The sequence below is a fragment of the Buceros rhinoceros genome, unplaced genomic scaffold, assembly GCF_000710305.1.
Source record: "Buceros rhinoceros silvestris isolate BGI_N320 unplaced genomic scaffold, ASM71030v1 scaffold1462, whole genome shotgun sequence".
In the NCBI taxonomy this organism is placed as follows: Eukaryota; Metazoa; Chordata; class Aves; order Bucerotiformes; family Bucerotidae; genus Buceros; species Buceros rhinoceros.
The window spans coordinates 26,958-39,259 of NW_010396929.1; the positions used below are offsets into that span (position 1 = coordinate 26,958).

At 42.1% G+C, this 12,302-nt stretch overlaps 1 protein-coding gene across 1 annotated transcript; it reads right to left on the bottom strand.

Annotated features, from left to right (window-relative positions):
- Window positions 1-4,050: 4,050 nt before the first annotated feature.
- Window positions 4,051-11,520, bottom strand: VWC2 (von Willebrand factor C domain containing 2; the record flags this gene model as incomplete). The annotated part of the gene is made up of 2 exons (XM_010146026.1): window positions 10,807-11,520; window positions 4,051-4,180 (listed from the first exon to the last, which is right to left on the bottom strand). Coding segments are annotated over exons 1-2 (844 nt in total), but the record flags the coding sequence as incomplete, so codon positions are not given.
- Between the last annotated feature and the right edge of the window lie 782 nt (window positions 11,521-12,302).

Here is a 12,302-nt window from a genome sequence, read left to right on the forward strand (position 1 = left end):
TCTGGCCACATCATGTTAGACCTGGACCGTACTAGCGGCAACAATTTCAACCACATGACACGTATCTTTCAACTGTAACTATGAATTCAAATATAAAATGATGTCCTGAGTCATCCCACCTAAGGCACTTCAGATGACTGCATCCAGAGTAAAGTCTCCCTATTGCACGGTCAGTGAGAACAGACGAGACATCTCCTGGGGGCATTACAGCCCTGAGAACATAGGTGACCCCCTGGGCATCAAGCACTTGCTTTTTCAACTGTGCAGCTATGTGCCTTCGTCAACAGGAGCAGCTCAGCTCTCCCTGCTGCAGACAGAGGAATAATACCGACTCACACATAGATAAAGGCTAGGAAGGCACCAGGATCTGGGGCAATCTTTCAGCCATATAACGAAGCAAAAATCTCTTGAGAACCTTAGAACAAAATGGGTTTTGGTCTAGCAATAACGCCTCCCCCTCCAGGCTCCATGCCGGCTGCAGGTTTAATTCCATCCTCCTGCAAAGACACCAGCAGGAGCAGGGCCACCCTTAACTCCACTGACTACTCTGCAGCTGCACGCTTCAGGCAAAGCGGCATTCAGCCGCATATGCCTATTAGGACTCTAATACTGGAAACAGAAGTGGAACAGACAACCAAGGTAATTTAATCTAGCAAGATAACTCACTTTCTGTATTACCCCTCACCCCCTTCCCCTGTCCCAAATGAATCAGCAACAAGTGCCCAGCCTTTTCCTAACGGAAAGGGAACTAACTGCCTGTTATCTTTACCCTTCACTCCATATGAACTGTAGAAATGCCTGTAGCCAATTCTGAGCTTACTGATATCACTGTTAACAGGGACAGCGTCCACAGAACTACATTGCTAATACTGTAAAGCAGGACAGAGATCTGAACTGCGCACCTACTACTTCATGCAGCTCTCTGAACTCAGGTTTAACTTTCTGGAGGTGTTTGCTTGTTGCTGCTGTTGTTAGTTACTGAAAGCACGAAGGTCAACATGTCAGCCCACACAAGAAAAAAGTCTCTCCTCCACTCCCCTCTGCCCCCACCCTGCTTCCTTATGGGGCATGTATATGCCCATTTTATAAATAAAAAAAAGTTCTCTTAGCTGTAGTGACTTGAGACACAAAAAGCAGGAAAACAGGAAAATTCCCCTAACCCCAAGATTTCCCCAGTGAAGTGTTACCTTTTATCCCTTCCAGAGACTACTTTTCAGAGCAGATACTTCTTTTAAGTACTTCCTGTCCCTGTCCACAAAAAGAGAAAGTAACATCTTCGGCTATGGAAGTACCCAGGCTCCTTCTTGAATGTTGAGATGTGATACAGAAGATTATTAAATGTGTTCTTCACTCTCCAAGTTTTCCCTCACTAGTTCTTACATTCACAGTAAGTCCGCACCTACGCACAAGCGCAGTTGTGTAAGCCTGATGGGCAGTTACCCATCCACCTTCATCTGAAGGGTTACCAGCACTTTTGTAGTATCAGCTGGAGAAATCAACTACACCTGCTCCTTCCCACAGAAGGTTACACACAGTGCCTCACACCTGCTAAGAGACTGGGTTCATTCATTTGTAATAATGGCAGGCTTTCACCAGTTCTCCTCCATAATTCTTAATCAGGCATTTGTGTGCGGTCTTACTAGTGACAGATGTGGTTGCTTAGCTCTCTGCTGGTTCACTGCCAACCATCTGCGGGCCAGGCAAGTTGGGTAAGTATTATGAAGTGCCAGGAAAGGGAGAGAAATCAGAGTTGGATTGTGTGCATTTTTAACATACAAATATTAGTAAATGTGGAGAACTCAAACTTCACCTCCCACCCCTTCTTGCTCTACCAAGAGCAGGATGCAGATCATGACAGCAGTAACTTCACTTGTAGGTTTTCCATGGCTCCACCTTTCCCATCACTCAGGCTATGTGGCTGAGTTTCTTGAACATCACCCAAGCTCTTTCGGGTCACTACCACGACGTCATTGATGTCATTGCTGCAATGATCAACCCTGAAGCACAACGCAATGATTGTTTCCCCGACTCACATTCACAGCACATTTGTTCCAGTAGGCTTGAAAATGAGGGGATGAGGCAGGCTAGGTTTTCCTGCTCAGTAGGTTTTTCCTCCAATCTAATTAAAAACATTCAGCAAATCACAGAAGTTCCTTGCAAATTGTATGTGTCCCATGCTTTAAAATAAAATTCTCCAGATGGAGGAAATTCCTCAGAAATTTCTTTGTGATACTACACTGATACTGCTGAAACAGAAAAGTTGAGCTTCTTCTAAACTACTTTGGTTTTTGTTGTTATTGTTAATGGCTTTTTTTCCTCATCTAAAAGCTAACAAGAAAAAATACTCTTGGTTCTCTGACATGCAGAGAAGTGACAGTACAGCCCACTGGAATCAGGCATCTCGGGTCACCTTGGTCTGAAACTGGGTCAGGGATGCCAGCTCCTGGAATATGCAAGTAATATTGGGGATTCAGATGCTGAGGACAAGACCACCCTTTTCTTGCAGGCAGAACCTGGGTAGTTGAGCTTTACCGCTCTGAGAGAAGAGAGCCTCCCCACAACTAAGGCATTTTTTACGTACAATTTTTTTAACAAGGCCCCATTTCTGGGAAGCGTGTCAGGAGCCTCATTTCTGGGAAGCATGACAGGTGATCTATGCAAACAGCCAAGCCAAGCCCCACACTGCTGTACCACTTTAATCTAAAGGCAAGCCACCACTGGGAGATGGCCACCGCAGTGCATTATGTTGCTTGTGGAAGAATGTGCACTGATGGGAAGTCAATCCAGCTTCAAACAGTGTTAACACCGCTAGAAAAATTCTGTGGGAAGGACTACACAGACTTAACATACTATGCTTGCATACTATGCTTGCAAGTCCAACCTTACTACTGAAAACAGACCTTTTGCCTGCCAAGAGTCGGCCCCGATCTGGGGAACTGCAGCAGAGCATGGTGCCCACAAAAAACCTGTAAGCACACCAGGAAGGCTCTTGTCATCAAAGAAGTGCTAAACAATCCTCTGGACAGCTATCTATTGCACCACTAGCTCAGGAACTGCCCCCAAATGCCTCAAAAAATGCCTGTCCTCATCTCCAAAACCAGAGTGCCCTTAAGCTGTACAACTGAGAACAAATTCCTTTAGGGTTGTAACAACCAATTAAGAGATGTGAAGCAATTACTTTTATACCCGTACAAATGAAACTACTCCAATGCAATTAACTATCCCTTATCTTCTACTGTTGAATTTGCGGAAAGCATATGCTGTGCATTCTCTCCTCCCCTAGCTTTTACACAATTTTAATCAGTTTGTTTTAGCTAATGTAATGGAACCTACCTATTCTAGAGAAATAATATATGGCTGCAAATTATCTGAATATTTTTAAATGTCCTTTTTCATTTTAAATATAGTTTTGTTTGAGATTTTGCAGCTTTCATTTCTATTAATAAATTAACATTTCTTCTTTATAAGAGATGAGCTAGTGTGTCATGTAATTTTTTCCTCCAAATAGACCAAGACTTTGATCTAGTGCAAGCCCTTGCTGAGAGTAGAGAGACTTTCTGTCTAATTTAGTTATGAAAAATATTCAATTAAACTTGGGAGTTTAATTCATTTGGTTATGAAAATTAAATGAACTCAATAAGGTACATTTGATTTGCCTCAGGAAAAAAAAAAAGAATCTATGAAAAGGGAACAAATAAGAAGAGAGAATAAAAGTAACTTTTTCTGTTCACATTGAAAGGTAGATTACATGAAGAGCCTGAGTCCCATTTTGTGTGTCTATATAAAACATACCCACAATGAGTTCATGCAAAATTTATATCCAGAAGCCACATGAATATCTGGTGTAACACACTGCCTCCTGGGTAACAAAAATCCCTGTAGGTCATAAGTGAGTCCATCCTGGTCAAGAGAAGATCTGATCTACACACTCTCTTCCCCATCTCCATTTGGGGAAAAAGGAAAATATGGGAATTATTTTTCAAAACCATAACAGAGCAACATGGATTTCTCTGACAGAAGCCCGCTTCTAGTTCTGCAGCCATCACTCACCATTTTTGCAGATAGGACAGCACTGATCGGGCTCATACACCGGATCCACGCACTCGGTCTGAGGACAAGCTGAGACAGTGCACAGCACTTCACCATTGGCTTCACAGCGACACTTCTCACATGGAGAAACCTGAAACACAAATCCAGTCACTTTTTAACTCAACTCTCTGACTTAATACTCTCCTGAAGTGTGCAATGCCTACTTTCCCATCTGCACTGTTCCTTCTCTCACCTCTTTTTCTTCCCCACTTTAAACCAAGTGATTTTTGTGGTCCAAAAAATGCAGAGAATGAGGCTGGCCTCCTGCATTATTACAGGAAAAAAGAAAGCCACAGCAGAAAAAACCCACACAGGTTCTGCTCTGAACCTGTGCACCAAATTGGAAAGTCAAAGGTGTCTTGGGAACAAGAATACTTTAGACTTCTAACACAAATAAAGCAAAAATTTCCCTACCACATTTCTAATGAACTTCCAAATTACATTCATAATTCAGATGAAATCTGATTTAATTCTATTAGAGGTTCAAAAAGCATTTTAGCAAAAAATATTGTCTTTAAAGAAGAAAAATTTTGCCAAATTAAACATGAAACTTCTTTTAATGGAAATCCATATTGCATTTTTTTTTTCAGATTTAAAAGTTTTTTGGTAGTAGGAAGCTGAAAATTATCATTTTCCAAGAGAACTCAAGAAAAAAAAATCCTTTGAATTCAGGTATTTTCCACAGGTTAATTGTATTTTGACTATTCTTGTAGTACTTGTAACTTTCTGAAAAGAAATTACAATTCAAAGAAGGGCTAAAGCAAAATACAGGTCATCATTTTTACCTACTGAAATGTTACTGGGTTTGAAGAACTCTACAGAGTAGGAGTACCATGAGATAATTACTTGAGTGACCCACTTCAATGAAATTAATTCCAAACAAAAAGCACATCAAGACCCTATTTAGGAAAGAATGGACTTTCAAATGTCTTGCATTTGCCACTTGTACAATTCCAGCTGTCCTCCTCAGTGTTCCTGATCAGGTGCTGCAAATTGCATCGCTGTCATCCTCATACCACACAAGAAGCTGGAGGTAGCGGGAAGCAAGGCTGCTAAAGAGCAGTAAATAATACTCTGTAAATCTCATTGCTGTACTCCAAAAAAAAAAAAAAAAATTAAAAAAAAATTACACTGGCATCGATGCTCAGAGCACAGGATGAAAATGCAGCTGCATGTTACCACTAGTGAACTTCTAAATGTATAATGTGGGCAGACTCTTGGTGTACTTAGAGATGAAGTCAGTTTTTTACGGACCCTATTTCATTCCAGATTCCAGTTGATGCAAACAACAACCACCCACTGTATTTCTCCAAGAAAAGCAGAGTAACCTCAAACCTAAAAATAAGAAGAATGATCCAGATGTCTAACTTGCAGATCACGTCTGACTTCTCCCTATTGCTTAGGCAGCCCATCACATTTTTTCCTCAAATCCATTCTCTGCTTGCTTGCTTCCTTCACGTCCTTCTCACTTCCAAAGTTCAAACGTGCTGATGCTTGCACAGCATCATCTCCAACTAAATGCTCATCCATGCTTCGCCACTTCTCTTCCCACCTGCCAGGGCTGTTATTTGCTTATGCACTCACACATCTTTCACGCTGCCCCCTCTGCTTAGAAAGCCTAAATAGGGTCTCTTGCTGTGTTACTTTCTGCTTGTATTACTATTATTTATTTCAGGCTTCCTTTGCTGGCTACTCACTTCCAGTTTTCTCTTTGTTTTACACTCTACAAAGGATAATACCACACCATACATTTCGAAAATGCTACAAGGAGGCTGACAGCCCAGTACCGCAGATTTTTATTGCAGGCTTTGGAAGAAGAACTTTGTCCTGTAATTGTTTATAAACTGCCACATTCACTTGCAGAGATGGAGTGTCAGTGCACGTGGAGTTTTCTGATCCAGAGTCAAGAGGCTCAGGTATTCCAGTCAATCACTTGAATCACACATGAAATTTTGACTGTTAGCAAATCTGAGCTCCTAAGTAACTGCAAGTTGATAATAAGAACTTTTCCCTCTGGAGTTACAGCCGAAACAATATTTACAAAATTATGAAAACATGCTTTTTGAAGACTCTTTTACCAGAACTCAATTCCAAGGATCCGGCTCAACTAGGCAAGCCTGGTTTTTACACTTTTTTGCCATGACTTGAAAAAGATGCAAATTTGGCAATTACCACAATTCAACAAAATCAGTAACTACAACAACAGATATTCCTTCTCACAGGACACCACTTAGTAGCTGTGCCATTCAATATTAGAAGTGATGTAAAAGGTAGAGAACCTGGTGATAATCAGGAAACAAGAGAGCACACAGATGATAGTCCTAAAATCTCTCATACAAAAAATTTAAACATATTTTAATTACGTGGTTATTTACTAGAATTCCAAATGTGACAGTAGCCTAAAATTCTTATAACAAGAAGCCACTTAATGAAGCACTGAAAATCCTATTGAATAAGAAACAAATCTGATCTAATAATGGTAATTCAGAATAATGCATTTCCATCCTATACAGCACATACACTTGAAGACTACATCTTTCATGAACTGAGTACACTGGTAATGTGATCCTACAGCCATTAGTACGCTTCCTGTGTAACAGATCGTGGGATTTCAGGGGAATACATTAGTATATCTTTAACAAGTACTATCACCTGTACAACCCACCAATATGAGTAACAGTAGCAGACTCGAGAAGGTCTCCATGTGTTTATTTCTACAAAGCTCTTTTCAGGCATGTAAGTGAACCACAGTGACTGCTAAAATGGTATTTGTGTCAACCTTTATCCATTCATCTTTGGACTAAACAGCAGTGCATTGCTTTTTGTATATCATCAGGATGTAAAAAGAACTGTAGAAAATCCCCATTTCTTTCTGCATCTTACTGACAGCTTAATACTTGGGAGAATAATCACCAATAGAGTGAGAGACAATAAGACAGCATGTGTATGTAACAACAGCTAAACAAATCAGGATGAAAAGACACATTTGGTCCTTCATTGCCCCTCTTGTGCTCTTATAAGGTAAGTGCATTCCCGGCAGTGCAACTCCTGGTGGCAGCCAATGCAAGGAGCAGCCCACTTGTTCATCTGGGAAATGACCAGCCAGGCAGCATGCATGCTTAGCGCATCTGAGATAACCAGGCTGGACTGGAAGTAACACCACCTATCAACATGCCTCTGAAGACTAATGATACCCATCTCTGTGGTCTACAGATGAAGCTACTAACCCTACAGCAGCAGTAGTTCTGCCTATGCAAAAACTGTGGGAAGACCACAGGAGGCACAGAAGTCTGACATATTCACCAGGCAGCAGTAAAACCTACAAAAAAATAGAGTACAGATGGCAAACCACGCCCCCCCCATCCCCACCCCCCCCTTTATTTAGCATTGTTTAAAGGGAAGTTTGTGAGCAGATGTATAAATGAAGCTGCAGATGTAAAAAGCAGACACACCATTGTGTAAACAGGTAGATTTCCCGCTAGGGGGGCATGAAGAAAACTGTAGCTTAGTAAAGGTAGCAGGTTTATCCAGCAACTTAGTGTAAGCTGTCATAATTAGTAAGTGACAAATTATTTGCACTCGTTGTAGTTCCAGTCCAAAGTAATTTGGCCTTTCTCTTCCCCCTTTCCAGCTGCCAAACTTTAATTAAAGGACAAAACAAACCAAAACCAAACCAACAAAATACCTAAATTTAAATAATATGTATAATCTATATATATACAATAAATAATTGATTCCTTCAGCCTTAAAAACATCTAAGTATAAAAAAAAAGCATTTTAAAAAAATCAATCATAATCCCAAACATGTTTGCCATTGTGTTGGAATTTTTATTACTATTTCTTTCCCACCAACACAACTCAGGAGAATGAGAATGGGGTTACGCTGACAAAAATAAACATATCAGCCTTGTTTTTATATCTCTGTGCCTTCAAAATACCACAGATGTTACAAAATTCATTTGGGTTTGTTGACTTCCAGATTTCCAAGTAACTTATTCACAAATAAATACAATTTCTGGTAGCAGAGAAATTCTTAAAAATGACACATGAAGCAACAACTTTCAAAAATGCAGGTCTTAGCCAAATATTGCACTTCTGAAGATAACTTACAGTTCTTGTAAGGGTATGACTTTATAAGGCACCGTGCATTTTCAAATCTTACTGTAAGACTGACAAACATGAAATGGAGCACATGCTCAGCAATCTCCACCTCCAATACAAAATTTTATCCTTATGGCATTTCACCAACTAAGGCTTTTCCTCACCATTCCACTCACATGGATGCTGTGATCCCTCTGCCATACTGCCTCATGCGCAGAGCAGTAGAGAGTGGTGCTGACGGAAACAGCTTTATGAGACCTCATTCTTGTCCCAAACACACCTCTGTTGTGTTTTGTGTCAAAATCCACGTCCTCTTCGAAAACAGAAAAATGCTGCCTACACACACACAAGCAAAGCTTGCAGGAAGGACTGTGAACCAAAGAAATGCATCAAACCTCACAATCCCTGGCACATTCACCTTCTCAGTTAGCACTGGCTCCAGTCAGGGCAATTTTTTACCAGCCAACATATACATGAATTTTATATAAGCAAACTCACAAACTTGCATGCATATTTACACATCTATATATAAATGTTTGTGCAGATGATGTCACTTAGAAGTTAGGAAGTCACCTTTTTCCTCCTTCAGTGATGTCTCGTACTCTGTCACAAACAGTAGGTACAGGCACAGAGAAAAATCACACTGCTATCCGTTTAAAACTCCTTCCCTGACCTTAAAAGCAAGAGATAGCATATTAGTAACCTCTGAAAGACCATCAACTTTAAACTTTGGAACCACATGCAATTACTTGCATTTGCAATTGCTTCCACCGAGCAGCAGAAATCCGACTACATCTGTACCCTACCTCACCAGGCATCTCCACTGATTGCAGTGACACAGGCAAACAGCTGCATTTACAGTTTTGTTCTCACAGTATTGCAACTAACATTGAAAGTCAACTAAAAACCAAGGTCCTCACATGTCAAAATAAACAGGCTGAAGTGCCACTGCCTAACTGCGTCAGTAACCTTCCTCTCGCACCCCAAGCAGGCAGCCCTTCTCATTTGTGTTCCCAAAGCTGGCTACACAAAGCGGTGAGGGAAACGATGTTTCATTACAGCGAGCTGTCAACACAGCTGCTGAAGGTTGAAAGGGGTTAAAAAGAAACCTTAAAAACAAAGTGTTTTCAGAACATTTCTGTAAATGCCACTGTTCAGCACTCCCTTCCTACCAACACTCCCAGTCATGTTCAAATGTAACAGGGAGCCCTGAAGTTTTATTCTATCATTACACCACAACTCTTTAGAAAACCATGAGTTTTCTAAGAGTGGGGAGAAGCCTTTAAAACTTTGACCTACAGAGAACGTGTGCAGAAGCATCACTGTTTTGGCCACCCCTTAGAATTAACTTTGCTGGAAAAGGAAGGATGTTGCAATCTATCTCTGAAAAGTCACACCAACCTTCTCCTTCTTAAAATAGAAAACTGCCACCCCGAAGCTCAGTGAAATCCTTGAGGGTTTCCCATGGAAAATGGGAAGATGATACAATGCTTTCCACCATGCTTTGACCACCAGCACTCTACACATTACTGCCTAAAGAGAACAAGGGGAAACTGTGATTTATTCTGGAGAGAGTAGTTCTGCTCCTTTTTTTTCAGTAAGTTGAAGAACATGGAAAAACATTATGAATCGAAGTTTTCAAGAACATGCAAGTCCCACAGAGAGCAGAGGTGGCAACTTATTTACAGCCTTCACAAACGCATTTTCTTTTTCTCCATCCTCAAAGGATGAGGGGCTCAAGCTTTCAAGAACCCTGAACTGGATTTCGTACTTCCCTCAACATATACAGCTCAAAAATCTCTAGTGTGTTCAGAAACAGGTTTTGGACCAGCCCTGTATCTAACGGACACTCACAAACAAATTCTTAGATCCTGCTCTCAGATCTCAGCCACGACAAAATACTAAAGGGAAAAAAGCAACATAAGCAACCAGGAAACTGGCCTCACCTCTAAAACTTCTTTGCACACTGTAGTAAGTTGCATTTACAGTGATAATGACCTTGCACTGTAGTGCTAAAAAGGCCCTAGTCTAAAAGGATTTTCCTAAACATAAAGCTTTTCAAGCCCTTTGCTGAGGCATCACTGTACTCCAGATTGTGAAGCATGCTCTTCTTAAAAAGAAGGCCCACAGTCATTCTCAGAAAGCAAACGCTACACAATGTTGGCAGCACAGTTTAAATAGTTAAAAAGAGAAAGTACTATTATGGAAAAGGTATCATCACAGACTGATTCCTAGGAATAGAAGTCAGCCACAAAAGCCTGCTCGTTCCCTGCAAGGTAGAAGTTTCAGAGTTAACACTTAAATAAGGAAACAAACATATTGCTGAAAGTTTTCATAAAATCCACATCACCACCGAGTAGCATCCTTTCAAGCAGCACTTTTTATTGTAAATACCAAAGGAATTAGAGAAGAACTAAAAATGTTACAGCATCATACAGCAAGAAAGGTCGTGTTTAAGGGGAATATTCTACAGCACTGCAGAAGTAGTATTAACCCAGAAATTAAAATGGGAGAGGAAGACTCAGAACACCCTCCAAGAACACACTTGAAGAATGCCAGAATACCACTTCAAACGATAGAAAGAGCCACAGAATGACTTTTGGGTTCAGCACTTACCATGAACTCCTCTAGGGTCTGGTAGGTTTTCCCTCGAAACTCGCAGTAGTTCTTCCTCTCCTTGCACTGCGGGCAGCACTGCGTGGTGTCCACATGGACGCACCGAGGGTGGAGCCTGGGGCACTCGGGCTGGATGCACAGCGGGCCCTCTTCAGTGCAGAGGCAGGGGCAGGCAGAGGGACCTGGCGCAAACTTCTCCCCAATGGCATAGACGAAGCCGCTTTCGTCCACACAGCCTTTCCCACGGTAGTCTGGATAGGCATACTCCTCTGGGGGCTCGGGAGTGGCACTTGCAACAGCTTCTGGGAGAGACGAATATTCAGCCACCTGAGGTTCCTCAGGAGCGGCGTCCCTCTGCTCTGGCACTTGAATGCTCCCAGATTTACTGCTCGTCCCCTGGCTGTTCCAAGCCTGCTTTTGCTTAGTCCAAGACTCCTTGTTCGAGTAGTTCCTGTTTCCTTTGCTCTTCCAGTCCCTGCTACCTTCCTCCCTCCCACTCCTGCCAACCTCATTCATTTTCCCCGGGCCTGTCTGGCTGTCCCTTGTAGAAGTGTGATCTCTCTTTTCCTGGCTCGCTTTTATCTCCTGTTTGTCTTGAGCCTTGGCCAGTTTTTGTACAGGTATGGTGGAATTACAGAGGGCAACCATGAGGCAGCAGGTTATGAGAAGAGAACTAGAGAGAGCTCCAATTGCCATTGCAGTAGAGCTGGGCATCCCCTACTGCATCCCACAGGGGACACTGCATTCACATTGGAGGGAAGCGCTTCACAGATCCCCTGTCCCTAGGAAGAGAAGGATTAGGAACACTTCAGCTTCTGCGCTTTTCCCACCACCCCCCCCGCCCTTGCCTCCACCGATGCATCTCAAACAATATGCAACCTGTCTCGGTACTTTACGCAAAAGGCAAACAACAGCCTGGTGCTGCATCCCTCCTCCTCCTCCCCCGCTCTGCCATGCCTTATAAACATCAGGGCTCTGGACATGGACTGGGCATCTTCAGCTCTGTGAGAGCATCACGCAGAACTCCAGAGAGTTGAGATTTGCACAGGCAGGTGTATGCAAAACCCAGAATATTTAGGGGTTATTTTTCCTTTCAAATGACAACATATGAAGAGGATGTACACACACTGAATTAGATGGAGCTCCCCAAAACACGGCAGAGTCCGGAACAAAAATCACCCGACTGAGAGAGTCCTATTCGCTGACTGCATGCATAATGATTTTCATTAACCTCTTATACAGTCTGAGGTACGCTGTTGTTTCATTTTTTTTAAATACCTATCAGTGAGCACATATCTGTTAAAGACAACTAAAAACCACACACATTAAAGCGAGCAGAGCCAAAGCATCTCTCTTCCCAACTACCTCAACAAGCTCATATGCGCTCTTTCTCCCCGTGTTTAAAGGCAAAGCAGAGACGTTAAGAGTTTCCGCAGCAGAGGCTCATTTAACCCACTTCCTCCAGGAGTTCAGCTACACTCCCGGCTCCTGTCCTT